The 15815-nt window shown below is 65.4% G+C and overlaps 1 protein-coding gene across 2 annotated transcripts in view; it reads right to left on the bottom strand.

Annotated features, from left to right (window-relative positions):
• Positions 1-734: 734 nt before the first annotated feature.
• Positions 735-15815, bottom strand: part of KIF21B (kinesin family member 21B) — a 42573-nt gene continuing 27492 nt past the window's right edge. Inside the window, exons 22-35 of one of the 2 annotated variants that reach the window (XM_040263225.1) lie at positions 14658-14823; positions 14430-14481; positions 14237-14294; positions 13350-13555; positions 13190-13264; positions 11540-11653; positions 9463-9501; positions 7765-7901; positions 6996-7176; positions 6729-6893; positions 6436-6553; positions 5686-5856; positions 5092-5291; positions 735-4133 (exon numbers count right to left, since the gene is read on the bottom strand). In XM_040263225.1, coding sequence (XP_040119159.1) covers positions 4079-4133; positions 5092-5291; positions 5686-5856; positions 6436-6553; positions 6729-6893; positions 6996-7176; positions 7765-7901; positions 9463-9501; positions 11540-11653; positions 13190-13264; positions 13350-13555; positions 14237-14294; positions 14430-14481; positions 14658-14823 — 1737 coding nt within the window. In that variant the 3' untranslated portion in view covers positions 735-4078. The remainder of the gene's footprint in view (positions 4134-5091; positions 5292-5685; positions 5857-6435; positions 6554-6728; positions 6894-6995; positions 7177-7764; positions 7902-9462; positions 9502-11539; positions 11654-13189; positions 13265-13349; positions 13556-14236; positions 14295-14429; positions 14482-14657; positions 14824-15815) is intronic. The other variant, XM_040263226.1, reaches the window with a different exon arrangement.

Below are 15815 nucleotides of genomic sequence, written 5' to 3'. Positions count from 1 at the left end.
GCTTGCCAACGCAGGAGATGCAAGAGACTAGGATTTGATCCCCGGGTCAGAAGATGCCCTGGAGGAGGAAATGGCACCCACTCCAGTGTTCCTGCCTGGAGAATCCCAGGGACAGAGGAGCCTGGCGGGCTGCAGTCCATGGGGGGGCAGAGTCAGACACGGCTGAGCGTACGTGCGCCCACACAGAGGCGGAGCACAGAGGCGCTTTAAGGCAGTCGAGGGAAGAAAAGGGAAGACGAGACTTAGAAGCCCTGACCTGGAGGCCAACATCAAGCCCGAGGGAGCCGTTCTCAAACCCGACCGTTTGTCACATCCTCCTTCCGGCCGAGTGTGGGGTCACCTTCCACCCCAGGGACAGGATGAGGGCCAGCCCTGCGGGCTCCTCAGAGCAGGAAGCCAGCAAGCCACCTCCTCTCTGAGACTCTTCTCACTGCAGAAAGGGCCAACAGCGCCCGTCACACAGGTCGTGACTGTCTGACGGACGATGCTGGGAACAGTGTCAGGAACGGAGCAGGCGCCGTTCAGAAGCGCACGGCCCAGCTCCAGCTCCACGCCCGTCCCAGGAGGGGGTCCAGGGAGGCTTGGGGAGGGGGTACAGCTCCCTCGGTAAGCCCCCAGCCCACCACATGTGCGGTGACCCTCATGTTGGGCCAAGCCCAGAGGCCAGGCCCCTGCCCCCTGAGCCAGGGAATGACCACCCGCTCAATGTCCGCAGCCCTCAGTGTCACATCACGGACAACGGCCATTCGAGTTTTATTCACGACAGCTTCTTCGAACACTCACATCCTGTCTGGGAACACAAATGTACAGCATGAGCTTAAATAACTTTCATACATTATGTACAGTCATTGGCCAGCGTACAAAACATACATACACCTGTGCGACCACCCAGCGGAGGAGCTGAGCCAAACACAGCCCTGTGCCCTGGCAGGCGATGGCTAGAAAAGAGCTGGTGGGCGGGGCAGGGGTCTTCTCTGACCCTCGGCTCCCTGCAGGGCCCTCGGGACAGGTGTTCAGAGGGCTGGACCAGGGAGCTGTGGGGGCCGGAGCGCCCTCTGAGCCCCGGGGGTGGTGTAGGAGGAGAGCAAAGATGCTTCAGAAGCGAGAACTTTCCCATGGGCTCTGTGCCTGTGCATCAGAAGGCAGGGGAGGGCCTGAGAGCAGGAGAGGGGGCTCCCGGGGAACCGGCCAAGCCCTGGCTCCTGAGCCCGGCCTGGAGGTCATGCCCAGCTGAGCTCGGCATTGTTTCCTTTGCTGGCGGGGGCGGGGGGTGGTGCAGGAGGGATGCAAAGGGACCGAGGAGCTGGCTTTGGGCCACTTTGGTGGGAAGGAGCTCTAGGCTCCGGCACTGCGGGTGAGGCGAGGCTCAAAGACCAGGGGGTGTGCCCGCACTCGGCCCAGACCACTTCAGAGGAGGCCAGCAGCCTGGGTACCACCCCCCGCCCTGCAAAGGGCAGGAGAGGCCAGGAATCCCTGACTTCACAGCAGCCGCCTGGGGCGCCTCCTCCGCTGGGCGGCTCAAGGAGGACCCTCCAGGGCTTTGTGCTTTCAATTCCCAGGCAGGCAGCAGGGCCAGCCCCCCCCCCCCCCCCACCCCCGCCCACCCACCCACAGGCGGCCCTTCCCAAATGGTGGCTCCCTGACCGCCTCGGGCTCCGGGCGAGCCAGCCTCGGCTCTCAGCCTCCCTCCCCCGCCGGCAAGCTCTGGACGTGACGCCAGGTGTGCCTGGGGGCTTCTGGCCGCCTCAGAGGAGCCAGCCCCACTGACAGAAGAGACCCTGGCCTGGGGATGCTGAGAGCAGAGGTCTGGGCCCAGGACCGGACTGAGAAGGCCAGAAGACGGCCCCGTTCAGGGAGCTCACTGACCAGCTGCTAAACCTGTTCCAGGGCTTGGCCCGGGGTGGGGGACAGGGGGGATCCAAGCTCGTCAGGAGGGCTGGGGTCAGGCATTCAAAGATTCAGGACATGGGGGGAAGAGGGTGCCACTCTGGGCCCCAGCCCTCCGACGCGGCCTGCCTGCAGGGCCGGCCTCAAGCCTTGATTGCTCAGAGGGGCAGCAGTGCAGGATAAGCCCTGGGAGGGGGACAGGCTGTGCCTGAGCCCCGTGGGAGCGGGCCTTTTCGGCGCCCCCCGGGGCAGAACCTCCTGACAGGCTTGCCCAGGTCGCCGGCCGCCAGCCCTGCCTTGTGCTCTCATCTCAACCGCTTTGTGCTTCCACACCTAGAAAGCTTGTGCAGGGAGGGGCGTGGGGCCCCCACAGGGCACCCCGACAACCCCGACGGGGTGTGCCGACTTCAGAGCTCTGGGGCACAGCTGGGAACTGCTCCCAGGATTCCAGAGTCAGGGCTTCCCGCCAGGACAGCAGAGCCAGCCCGCCATGAGGTAGCGGACTCGTCGGCAACAGCGGGACACGGGTGGGCAGGGACACCGAGCACCTCTAATGGGCAAACGGCCCCCCTCGAGCAAGGACAGGCTTGCAGCCACAGTCCAGGCCCCAGGCGAGGGCAGCCAGTCTTTTGTATTTCTACAGTCTGTAAACAGTCATGCGTATTCTCCCATACAGGTCGCAAGGTTGAGCTTTCTGTTGAGCGGGTAGACGGAGGGGTGGGGCCGGGGGTAGACGGAGGGGCGGCTTCTCAGTGCCCACTTCTCAGCGGCGGATGGGGCTCCCAGTGCCCCTGGGGGGGCCCAGCAGGAGGGGCTTCCAGCCCTGAAGGCGCTGTCCCAGCTCTGCACAGGTCCCTCTGCACGACCGCTACCCGACGTCTGCCCCGAGTCCAGCCGGGGCCGCTCGCAGCAGGACGGCTTTCTCAGCTGGGGGGCAGCTCTGTGCAGCAGGGCGAGGCCCTGTCCTTCCCTCCTCCCCGAGTGCCGGCCCTGACCGCGTGGGGAGGGGCACCGAGGGCCGCCTCCTGAAGACCCAAAGGTCACTGTGTTCTCTGGACAGAGCTGGGGCTCCCGGCCCCCTAGACTGAGGCCAGGAAGCACAAGGCCAGGTCAGCGTTAGAAAAATGCATGGAAAAGGAAAAAGAAAAGAGGAATGTCTCAGGAGCGGGGGGCCCAGCCCCCGGGAAAGAGCAGCTCAGCAGACGGGGAGGCCCCGGGCGCTGCCAGGCTTCGGGGGACGAGCGGGGGTGGGGGCCGAGCCCCTTCCTGGTGGACGGTCTTCCGAGCTGCTTCTGTGTGGCCCGCGTGGGGCTCAGGGAGTGGGGGCCATGGACGGGAGGCCCCACGGGCAAGGAGACCCCTGTGGGCGCGGCTGGTGTAAGGTTGCGCGGGTGGGCGCCCAGCCCCGCGGAGGAAGGCACGGAGGCGCCTGGTGTCTGGGGGCGGGGTCCGAGAGCAGCCCCCCGCTGAGGTGGCGACAGACCCCGGCTGCAGAGCCCCCTGGGGCACCGCCCTGCTCTGCAGAGCAAGAGGAGAGGAGAGGCCACCCTGCAGGGTGCTGGAATCCCGGCCCCAACAGCTGTGGGAACGAACATGTGGGGAGGAACTTCAAGTCAGTTTTCCAGGAGGCAACAGCAAAAGTAAAAATAAAAAAACAACATAAATAACCGAAGCATTCTGACCGTCTCCCCAAAGGAATCTTTCCAGCAGCTCTGCTGAGGCTGTCAGAAAGGGACCCGAGGAATCGCTGGGGTCCGCGGGGAGCGGCCACTGGTGGCCGAGGGCAGAGGTCAGCTGCAGGGCTAGCTGCCTGCACCTGGTCTGCATGGTTACCTGAGGGCTGTTTTTCTGGGCTCAGAGGCAGGTGCAGTGGCTGGCCCGGGGGACAGAGGGGAGGCCTGGTTGGCAGGGGCTGCCTCACCACTCCAACAGGAGTCCCCTGGCCAAGGCTGGAAGAAGGGGGTGGCCAGCTGGCCAACGGAATTCAGGGCCAGGAGGAGGGAGAAATAGGGGGGAATCGCCCATTGGCTTCACAGCTTGATTTCCTCCCCAACCGCCCTATGCCCAAGAGGTGGTGGATGCGGAAGGCGGGGGCAGGGGGCAGGAGGGGCCAGGCCCATCGGCCACACCCTCTGTCCCCTCCTGTGTCCAGGCCGCTGGGCCGAGGAGTGGGCGTCCTCTGACCTCACTGCTAGTGGGGGCCGCTGGGCAGGCGCCGGGCGCTCCAGAACTTCACGGTCAGGTCACTGGGTAGAGTGAGAGAGGGCGGTCAATTCTTGCCGTGGGCCACCCCCGCAAGAAGGACGGGCTGGAGTCCCCACCTCTCCAGGTGTGGCCGGGACTCAGGGCCAGGGGTCACCCAGGGCGACGGTGGCTGGGGGGGCTGGGGGGCAGGTGCTGGGCGGGGAGAGGGGCCTGTGGCCACCGCGGCCACCAGGAGGCTCTCTTGTTGCTGTTGGGTTCTGTTCTGTCTGGGCCTGAAGGCACCCCTCTGCTCTCTGCCACCTGGCACCTCTCTCCTGGGGGTCTGTGCCCCGTCCATGCTCAGAAGGAAGGAAGGGGGGCGGGCGTGGCAATCTCGGGCAGGCAGGGTATGGGGCTAGAGAAAACCAATCTCATACCGTTAAGAAGCAGCTCAGATCGAAGTGGAGAAAGAGGAAAGAGGAGAGAGGGGAGGACGAGAGAGGAGGTGAGGGATGGGGAGGCGGGAGGAGAGGGGAGCGGGCTCAGGGCATGGTGGTGGCGCGGCCCTTTATGGCCAGGACTCGGCGCGGGAGGCAGGGGGTGAGTCCAGGGACGTAATTCCACAACTTTACCCGGCAGTCACTGTCGGGCAGGAAGGGGGAGGCGGAGAGAAGAGACGAGGTCGGAACAGGAAGGAGAAAGAAGAGGCCGTCTGAGCGGCTGCCCATGGGACAGGGCTGGGCATCCCTGGACGGGATCAGCGCTGGGGCGGGGTTGGGCAGCCCTGGATGGGACCAGTGCTTGGGCGGGGGGTGGGTGCTCCAGGGGCTGAGGAACGGGAGGCAAGCGGGTAGTCCTGGCTGGGGCCCAGCATGCCCAGCCCCACCCCTAGGCGGTGCCCTGGGAAGGAAGGTGGGGAGCAGTGCTGTGGGGTCTGCACTGGGGGCTGGGCCCATGCCCTCCCGCCCACCCGGGAGAGGCTGGGAGCAAGGGTGGAGCGCCCCCCTGCCCGGCACCCACCTGGAGGCGGTGAAAATATGCCTGCTGTTGGTGCAGACGGCATTGATGGGGCTGTCGTGGCCTTTGATCTCGCCGATGGGCGTGAAGTTGTCCACGTTCCAGACCTTGACGACGCCCGCACGGCAGGCACTCAGCAGCATGGGGCGGCCTGGGACGAAGGCCAGGGCGCACACCCAGTCCTTGTGTGCTGTGGGGATTTGCTAGGGAAGGAGCGAGCCGTAAGGGTGGGGAGTGGGGACCCTGTCCCGGGGACGCTAGAGTCCCCTGGGGGGCGGGGGGCAGGCAGCATCACAGGGCCCAGGAGCCAGGCTCTGCAGGGCTCCGACATGGGTCCTTCAGCCCCTCTCCCGGGCTCGAAGCTGAGGCCCCACCCCACTGAAGAGGCCCCGCACCACCTCAGAAGGGTCGGGAGAAAAGGGGATAACTGGTCAGATGGGGCTGAGCGCAGACCCTTCCTCAGAGGGGCTGCCTGAGGAGGGTGGGGGCTCTGAAGAGGGTGCTGGGGGCACCAGACTCAGCAGGCGTGGGGGGCTCTGGCTCTGGGTGCAAGGGCCCCAAGCCCTCCCCGGGGCCAGCCTCTCCCGCCCTCAACACCTGCGCGAGCTCCTGGTGCTCCAGGTCCCACTTCTTAATGCCGTTGTCTCGGGAGCCACTGAACAGGACGCCCCCCTGGATGGCCAGACACTCAATGCCGTCGTAGTGTGGGGGCTCGAAGTTGTGGGTGGGCCCGACGGTGCCCGTCACGCCCTCACCCAGCTCGAACATCTGCAGAGGAAGGGCTGGAGGGAGTCCCGGGCCACCCCCACCCCCGCCTCCAGGGGGCCAGCTCAAGGTCCCCCAGGCTGGCACTCAGGGTGGAGAGGAGCTCCCGGGGGACAGGGACTGGGGGCAGGGAGGCTGACTCAGCATGGGTCTGGGGGGGCAGTCTCCTATTAAGGTTTTTCACTTTTTAATAAATAAATATAGTACTACTTGCACTTGAAATATTCATCATGAGCCCTCCACCCTGTTTATCTTCTGCTTCTCAGCCTCTGACTTTGAACCTGTTTGCAGCGACGCAACCAAGGAGCAAACATCGTCAGTGCAGACTGCGCTCTTGTGTTCCTCAGGCTGACAGTCACCCTGCTCCCAGCCCTGCGGGTTTTCCCGCCATTTACAAAATCACGCTGCAATCTCCCTCCTGCACAGACCTTGCTCCCTGGGAGGGATTGTTCAGTATAAAGCCCCAGGAGTCACATTATTTTTCATTGAGTCCCAAGGCAGCGGAGGGGAAGGCCAAGGTGGGGAGAGCAGAAGAGGGCCCATCCCCCGAACCCGGCTTCAAGGTCAAGGCCGTCTCGGTACCTTAACATAGTGGTCCTTGGAGCCAGTCACCACCAGGTCATGCTGGCTGGCGGTCTGGGTGACCGTCAGGCACATCACAGGGCCAATATGGCCAGTCAGCTTGCCGACGGGCTGGAACCTGTGGGGGCGGAGATGCCCAGCTTGGGGGGATGAAGCGGGAGGACCCTGGGGCAGGACAGGGGTCGGCTCCGGGTGAACACGCTGTCCAGGGTCCTGGGGGCTGGGGGGGGGCAGTGAGGTCCCGCCACCTGGGGGTCACCTGGCCCCCCCCCCGCCCTCCCCGGGCCCCCTACCTGCTGAGCTCCCAGATGCGGACGGCGTTCCCCGAGGCGGCGTAGAGCATGCTGCCCGCGGGGCTGAGGGCGATCTGGTTGATCTGGTGCTCCCCCTGCCCGCTGGTCACCGTGCGGGTGGACGCGGCCGCGCAGGCGTCCCCCGAGACCACCTGGCCCGAGGACCTGCGTGCGAGGGAGAGAGGCGGGGTCGGGGGTGTGCCCGCTGGGCGGGCCGGGCCCTGGCTCCCACCCCAGCCCCAACAGCCTGGCCGGGGGGGAGCTCACGTGAGCGTCCGGACGCACTTGGCCGAGTCTCGGATGTCCCACACCTTGATGTAGGAGGCGGACACGGAGAACACGAGCCCCGAGTGGCTGCAGTACTTGATGGAGACCACGTTGTTGGGGTGGCCCTTCAGAGCCGCGATCTCCTGCCCTGTTACCAGGTTCCACATCTTACAGCTGCGATCTAAGGGGAATCGGGGACCGCCGCGTCACGTACCCACACCCCACAGGGCCGCCAAGGCTGGCAGAGGTGTCTAGAGACACCCAGAGGAGGCGCTCCCGGGCTGGGGGGCCAACACGGGCTCATGCCTGCTCCTGACAGGGGCCCAGCGGGCACTGCGGAGGGGCCGGGCCTACAGCAAAGCTCACCACGTGCCACCCACTGGCCAGTGAGCCAGCAGGGGCAAGCGAACCCGCCTCACCTAGACTCGCAGCTCTCCCTCCTGCCATGTAGGTCTGTGGGTATAACACAGCTGCTTTCTGCTGGCAGGCAGCCTTTTCTGTTGTTGGGACTGTCACCGTGGGAAACTCAAGGCCCCAAGTGCCGGGGCAGGTGTGGAGGAGGGTGTAGACATGAATGGTGACACGCTTCCGGGCGTTCAGGAGGCAGGTATGGGTGGAGCCCCCGGGGCCAGCTGGGAGGGGAGGCCTGGGGCGGGGAGCCCTGAGCCCCGACAGGAGCAGGTTCTCATCTCCTTGGCTGCGGTCTCGGGCGGAGGAGCAGGCAGCTGGGAGCCCCTGAGCCCACGGGGCCGGCCTGGGTCCCACCCACCTTTGGAGCCCGTGAAGAGCAGCTCATCGGTGGCATCCACGCAGAGCACAGGCTTGGTGTGGCCCTCAGCCATGGAGACACACTGCAGCGGGGCTGTCCTGGCGCCCTTGGCTCCTCCGACCGGGGTGATGATGCCCCTTCCCAGGAGAGAGGGAGAGAGGCGCCCGTCAGCCCGGGGCTGCGGCCAGGCCGAGCGAGGCTCCTGGGTACGGGGCACGCGCGGGGCTCTGGGGCCTCAGGCACTGCCCCCAGAGTCCGAGAGCCACGAAGGCAAGGACCTGTGGTGCGGCTTCTCGGTCACCGTGCTGAACACTTCCGGGGAGCCCGACCAGCCGGGCTTGGCCAGGGGTCACAACAGCGGGGCCCTGCCCGCGGGGAGGCCCCTGCGACCCTGCCTGACCCAGAACCCAAGGCACAGACACCTCCAGGCCGGAGCCGGGTGGGAGAGGCCCCAGAGCTGGGGGGGGGGCTCCTCCGCCACCTCAGTGACCCCAGGGAGGGTGGGGAGTGTGCAGACCGAGGGGCGCACAGGCTGTCTGGCCCTTGCAGAGATGGACATGAGTGCAGGTGTGCACACACTCCTGGTGGGACCAGCATGATCAGGTCGGTGACTGCCATTCGCATAGCCTGCTCAGCGCCATGGGAGGGACACCCTGGCCCCTCTGCAAGTAGCTACGCTGGGCTGGAGCGGCCCTGCCTGCCCGTGAGCCAACAGAGGAGGCCTGTCCTGAGCGGGCCCGGGAACCTGGCTACACCCAGCCTCCGGAGGCCCTGAGGAGGAAGAGCTTGTTCTCAGCGGGGGTCTCTGGGAACAGGCCCCTGGCCCAGGTACGTGCATGTCTGAAAGCACGTCTGTCCTCTCCAAAGAGAGCGCCACCGTGACGGGGATGCTGTGGCTGAGAGCATCCAACGGGACCCACGTCCTGCCCTGCCTGCAGCTGCTGACAAAGCCCTGGAGTCTGCCAGCCCACCCTGAGGACAGCGGTCAGCCAGGGCCTGGCCATCCTAGGCGTCACACACACATGAACAGCCCCCCACCTCACCCCACCCCAGCTCGCTGCTTCTGTTTTGGTCCAGCTGCATGGCCAGGGAAGGAGCCCCAGGCAGCCAGCTTACGGGAAGACCACACAGTAAAAGCATAACCCTCCTTCCAAGAGAGAGTTCTGGGGGGCGGGTTACAGAAGCATCCCCCCAGGTGGGAGGTATAGAGGAGCCTCAGCCCTGGGGAGGGGGGGCCCTTTCCCAGCAGGGGCCTCAGGCCCACCGGGTCCAGGGACCTGCTCTGCCATGGGGGGCTTCACAGGGCTGACTGGGGGACAGTCTCCTGGTATGCCTGGTTCTTGGGCCAGGAGACGTGGTCAGGGGCACTCTTGGCTCAGGGCCAAGGTCACGAGCGAGCCCCTGACCCAGCGGATACGGTCCGACCCCTCTAGCACCACCAGGCCTTTCTCGGCGGGTCCGGCGCCCCAGGCTCCCGTGCCCCCCTCCTACCCAGTGACAAGGCGCCAGCAGCCACGCCCTCCCCGAGCCCCCAGCTCCAGCCTGGCACAGTCAGAGGCCACGAAGCACCCACGAGGGAGGAGCCGGGGTGAGAAGGCAGGAGGGGGTCTGAGGGAGTCACGGAGGGGAGGGGCCACATGCTGAGGCCAGGGTGTGGGGGGAGCGGTAAGAGGGAGCAGTGAGCCATTCTGTGTGTACCTCAGGACCTCCGACAAAGAGGAGTCGCTGTCATCAGACCTGGGGGCAGAAAATTAGCTGGATTAGGGGGGAGGGGACACACACGAGGGAGCGAGCGGCAGCAGCGTGGGGCGGTCAGAGGGCGGTTATTCTCCGAGGGGGGCGGGAGGAGAGGAGAGGGGTTGCTGAGGGCAACGGGGAGGGGGCCGGCCTGGGGGCCGGGGGTGCCCCCAGCTAATAGGGTGGGGGTGGGGAGGGGCCTCGGGGGAGACAGGCCTTGCTGGTCCCAGGCTCTTGGCTGCCTCACAAGCTGGGGGCCCCTTGCCCCCTGGAGCAACACGGTGACTGCTCTCACCCTGCCCAGGAGCTGCCCTCTCCCAGCAGGGACCTGCTGACCCCCAAACTCGCTGTCCCCGGGAGCCTGGACAGTGCCCAGGAGCTGGCTCTGTACATATGTGGGCCCGACACCAGGGCCACCAGAAGGACAGGACAGGGCTGGGATGCCAGGTACACCCAGAGCTGCTGAAAAGGAACTGTGACTGTCAAGGCTTGGAGGCTTCCTGCCCTGGATGGTGTGGAGGTGTCTGGCCGGTGCGGGGCACCCTGGCTGGTGCGGGGGCACCCTGGCTGGTATGTGCAGCTCCTTGACTCATGTGGGGGTGCCCTGGCTGTTATGTGGGGGGGCGCACTGGCTGATATGGGGGCACCCTGGCTGGTGCGGGGCACCCTAGATGGTATGTGGGGTCACCCTGGATGGAATGTGGGGGGCACCTTACTGGCAAGGGCACACTGGCTGCTATGTGCAGCTCTCTGACTCGTGTGGGGGTGCCCTGGCTGTTATGTGGGGTCAAACTGACTGGTGTGGGTGGCACCCTGGTTGGTGCGGGTGGCACTCTGCTGGGTGTGAGGGTGCCCTGGTTGGCACGGGGGCATCCTGGTTGGTGTGTGCAGCTCTCTGGTTTGTGTTGGGGGGGGGTGCCCTGGGTGTTATGGCAGGGAGACACCCTGTCTGGTATGTGGGGGGCACGCTGGATGGCATGCTGGTGCCTTCTTTCCACAAGGGGAGACAAAGTGGGTCAAGGGAGGAGCAGTATTTTGACCCAGGAAGGGGCATTTCTGTGGGGAGGTGTGGATGCAGGCAAGGACTAGCACTTGGTAGCCTGGGCTCCCCCAGAGGACAGCAGCCCCCCTGCACCATCTAAGAGGATAGAGGAGCCAAGAGGAGCCCACTGGGGCTGCAGAGTTGGGGGGTTCCCAGGAGTGTTGGGGGCACAGAGGAGAGCACGGGAGGTCCAGGCCTCCCCCTTCCCCAAGGCAGATCCCCACGTGTCAAGAGGCCCCAGGTCTGGGCCCAGCTTGACCTCTGTGAGCCTCATCTTCTCTTTATAATACAGGGAGGACAGTCCTCACGGCTGGCTCGCAGCTCAGTGGAGTCGCGTGTGTGCAAGCAGGCTGCAGCTTAGGGGCCATCACACTGGGAGGTGAGCATCCAGCAGGGGCAGTCAGCAGTGGGCACTGACCCCTCCGTGTGACCGTAACAGGGTCTCCTTCTGTGGGGACAGTCCCCAAGGGGCCCGAGCATGAGCGCTGGGGAGGGGGCACGACTGAAGCTGGGGGAGGAGCCCCAAAAGAATCAGAGGCACAAGGGACAGGCGAGCAGTTCTGGGGAGGCCCCCGGGGTGCACGGCCACAGCCTCATGGCCTCCTTCCTGCCTTCTCCCGCGGCCCCCGAACACTTGGGGACGGGAGGGGCCCACGTTCAGCATGGAGTGGGGCCAGCACGGTGTCTGCAGGATCTCTTGCTGCCCGCGCGCCCGTGGCGAGGGCCCACGTGCAGAACCCCGCCCCGCCCCATTGCCCCGCCCCACCGCGACTCATCGCCCCACCCGGCCCCGCCCACAGACCCATCTCCCCGCCCATCTCCCCGCCCACGGACTCCTCGCCCCGCCCCGGCCCCGCCCCGCCCCCTCGCCTCGCCCTGCCACCAGACTCCTCGCTCTGCCTCCGGCTCCGCCCCCACCCCACCCGCAGACTCCTCATCCCGCCCCCCCCAGCCCCACCCCGCCCCTCCGACTCCTCTCCCCGCCCCCGCCCTTACTTGTCCAGCGCGGACCCTTGGCTCTGGTTACTGGTGAGACGAGAGAAGACGTTTCGGTCGTTGCGGGGCCGGGTGGGAGGGGACGAGGGGGGCGTGAACCCCACGTCTGTGGATCTGGCAGGCAAGTAGGACAGAGTGCCGCCGTCAGGACCCGCACGGATGCCGCGGGCCGCCTGCCCCACCTTCCGCCTGGTGGCCACCTGGTTCCGAGTCTGGGAGTCCCTTGCTTATCACGGCGCGTGTGTCAGCCTCAAACAAGATCTGCGGGCCTCCCCCATCATTTGCAGACATGAGGCCTCAAGCGCACATGTCCCCAGCTGAGGTCAGAAGAGGCGGCCCTGCCCTCCTTACCCTGCCCACAAGTGTCCTTTCCGAAGTCTATGTCATGGCATGCTTTTCATGTTTCTGTGCTCTTGCTGGTGATGTCACTGATTTAAATGGCCCCAAAGCTGCTACAGGGCAGTCTGGTGTGCGGAGTTCAAGGAAGCTGGGGCGCGATTGATGGAGAAAGCCCGTTAGATGAGCTTTCCTTCAGTCATGAGCTCTATAGAGGGCTGCTGGCCCCGAGGTCAGGGCTAATGAAAGTTTAGTTGCTCAGTCGTGTCCCATTCTTTGCGACCCCATGGACTGTAGCCTACCAGGTGCCTCTGTCCATAGGGATTTTGCAGGCAAGAGTACTGGAGTGGATCGCCATTGCCTTCTCCAGAGGTTCTTCCCCACCCAGGGAAAATGAGTCAGTGGTATATATTAGATAAAGTGTCTTTCAGCAGAAACTCACATGCTGGGGTGATGGAAACACTGTGACCTGACGCCCTCAAGTACTCCGCCCTGTACTTTGCGGGAACAATGGCTTGGGAATCACTAAGTCGGCTGCACAGTGAGGTGCCGACACGACACCCAAAGCCTCTCTCTTCGGAAAGTGGTCCTCGGGTGCGGCCCGTCCTCCCTCCCTCTGGAGAGGCCAGCCTGCACCCCCCACCCCACCCTGCGGCGGCTGCAGTGTGTTGACCCTGTCACAGGGGCAGGATGGTTTCTGGGGTCCCCCAGGTGCACGGATGTCCCGCAACTCCTCCCACCAAAGGCCACGGGGTAGGGGGTGCAGAGGAGGGGCTGGACCAGAGGGAGGGACTGGAGCACGTCTTCCTCCCCTCAAGGCAGGTGCACGAGGTCACCCTGCCCTCCACTGCTTCACAAGTGACCTCGGAGGCTGCCAAACATCTCAGAGAATTAGGACGACCCAGAGAAGCATCCAGCGACCTGCAGAAGCCCCGGGGGCCCCAGGAGTGGCTGAGCAGTTGGGGGCCCTCCACGGTCCTGTGCCCCTTCCCCTTCCTGGACTGTCCTTACTCTCTCACGCTCTCCCCACAGGACAAGACCTCTGAGGCCTCCCAAGGACCCATGGCCCTGAGAGGGGCTGAGGCATACTGGTCCCGTGACCAGTCCAGGCTCCCGTGAAGCCGTCCACACCGAGCTCACGGCAGTCAGCAGTTTTTAGCCTTGGCCTTGGCCACCACCTCAGGCGCTCACGGAGGTTGTTTCCTGAGCTGCAGCCGGCAAAGCGGGGAAGGGGCCACGGTGGGGGCGGGGGGTGCTGACGAAAGTGTGTGTGACGGGACTGGCCCCTGCTGCAGGGTGAGAGCGCGCCCTCACCTGATGGGCTGCCCTCGGTCGTAGGACTTCCTCCGGGTCAGAGGGGACGTCTCCGCACCGCGAGACTGTCGGGGGCTGGAACACAGGACCCAGTGAGGCCCGAACCCACCTCCCAGCGCCGGCCCCCGCCCCCGCCTCCCACCGCTCACTCCCTCCTTACAAAGTGCTCCCTCTGGTGGGCAGGCTGATGGTCCTCGAGACCTTGTCCCGGTAGTAGGGGTCTCGGACTGAGAAGCCCACACCGTCCTCTTTGATCTCCACGAGGGAGGCCAGGGACTTGGTGATGTTCTTGGTGGAGACATCCAGCGGGGGGCCCAGGCACTCAGCCGACACAGCCTTCATCTGGGCGGACAGCTTGGGCTCGCCCTGTGACAGGAAGGGTTGGGTGGACCCACCTGCCCGGACATGATGGTGCAGGACGGGGAGGAGGGGGAATTCCACAGGGCAGACGGTGCTGCCACCCAGAGGCAGAGGAGTGGACGGAAGGGCCCGGCAGACTTCTCCCAGGCACGTCTCCCAGGGCGTCTGGAGAAGCCGAACCAACAGGAATGCCCTTCCCACCCTAGACTTTGCAAGCAGAACTGCCCAGGTGGACCAGTGTCCCCAGCTCCTCAGTGCACCCAGAGGCTGCGCTCACATCTCTGCTCCCGAGTCCCAGCGCTCTGCCTTCCCTCTCTAACGGGTCCCACTGGGGGTTCAGTCTAGCCTAGAAACTGCTCCCTGACTTCAGACCTGTGTGCACAGTGAGTGGACATCCGGGGCGAGGCTCTGATCAGAGCTGGAGGCAGTTTAGTGAGGAAGAGGGGGATTTCTGAAGGCGGGGCCTTGGGCTGTGGTGATGTCACTCCACCCGCTTCAGAAGGAAGGGGCTGTCACAGGTCACAAACCCGGATACCCCCCCGCCCCCCGTTCCAGCTGAGACTCTTCTTGGCCCCTGTACCCCAGCTGGAGGCAGTACTGGGTGGGGGCTGGGGGTGGGGGCCGTGCCACAGGAGGGCAGGGACCAGGCTGTGGGAAGCAGCCTGTCCGCCTGCCAGTGGGGCTCACCTTGAACTTGAAGTCATCGTGGCTGGTGGAGCCTTTCATGGTGAATGACTGGGAGAAGCTAAGGGAGAAGCCAACGAGGGTCAGGGTGCTGACAACTGGGATTCTGGCTCCCGGGGACTTAGACTCGTGGATCTCCCGGGTCAGCCCTCGGCCCAGCCCGGGGCACGTGCCCCCTCTCGACTAGGAAACTCACCTCCCCTCAGAGAACTCGGACACCTCCTCGTCCGTGCTGGCATAGCCATTCTCTGTGGGGGAGGAGGGAGCCAGGGGTGAGACCCCAACCAATGGCGTGCGGGGAGGGCGGCCTCCCTCCCACCGTTCCTCGGGTCAGATTGGGGCTTCTGGGGAGCTGGGGAAGCGAGGGTCTCCAGGGTGGGAGGGAGGGAGTCCTGGGTGTCTGGGGGCCCCGGGGGGCCCGTACCCTGCTGTACGTTGTGGATGAGGGCCTGCAGCTCGGGATGGGCCTCAGCCTTCTCCCGCAGGGCGTCCAGGAGCACGTGGTTCTGGGAGGAGCCTGCTATGTCTGTCTGCCGCAGCCGCCCCTCCAGCAGCCGGATCTGTGCCTCCTTCTGTGCCACCTGCAGCCCCTGAGAATGGGCAGCGAGGCCTGGGGTCACCCTTCCCGGCCTGGGGCCAAGGGGACCCCTATCAATGCCTTCCCAGCATCTGCACCTCACAAGAGCCTCAAGGGCTCCCACCCTCACCCTGCACCCGTCACAGGCCCAAGATGCACCCCGGACCCTTGGCTTCCCCCACATTCACGCCGGGGGCACGCTCCCCGTGTGGCCTGCCTAGCGTCCCCAGACGCGAACACAGACGTAACTCCAGGACCTCCGAAGGGGACTGCATTCGGAAATGAGGGGCTTTAAGAGATGATAGGGCTTCCCAGGTGCTGCTAGCGGCGAAGAGCCCACCTGCCGATGCGGGAGGTTTAAAAGACCTGGGTTCAGTCCCTGGATTGGGACGCTCCCCAGGAGCAGGGCATGGCTACCCACTCCAGTATTCTTGCCGGGAGGATCCCACGGACAGAGGAGCCTGGCGGACACGGCTGGAGCGACTTACACGCATGCACAGAAGAGATGATTGAGTTACAGTGAAGTCCCTGGGGGCCCCGATCCCCGTGACCGGTGTCCTTATAGGAGGTCAGGACACAGACACACAGAGGGGCGACCACAGGAGGGGGAAGGCAGCGCCTGCAAGGCATGGAGACGGGCTCCGAGGACGCCAGCCCTGCCCGCACCTCATCGCTGGCCTCCAGCCGCCGGGACTGGGAGGGATGAAGGTGTGCGTTTAGGCCCCCGACCACGATGCTGGTCACCACAGCCCAGCAAAGGAACACCCTCCTGAGAGCAGAGCTGAGAGAGCTCCCTGTGGGGAGGGAGGGTAGAGGAGGGCAGCCTCCTGCCCTGTCCAGAGCTGCCCCGCAGGCATAGCCCCAGGGGAAGGAAGCCACCCCACAGCCTGGGCCCTGTCGGAGTGGGCATGGGAGCTGAGACACACCTGCTGTTCCAGCACCAACCCCACCCCTGGGAGGAGCACGTCCATCTGTCTGCTCTTGCTGCTCCACCACACACACACA

This window comes from Oryx dammah, unplaced genomic scaffold, assembly GCF_014754425.2.
Source record: "Oryx dammah isolate SB20612 unplaced genomic scaffold, SCBI_Odam_1.1 HiC_scaffold_21, whole genome shotgun sequence".
Lineage (NCBI taxonomy): Eukaryota > Metazoa > Chordata > Mammalia > Artiodactyla > Bovidae > Oryx > Oryx dammah.
The sequence above is the reverse complement of the archived record's forward strand: the minus strand, read 5'-3'. Positions and strand labels throughout refer to the sequence as shown.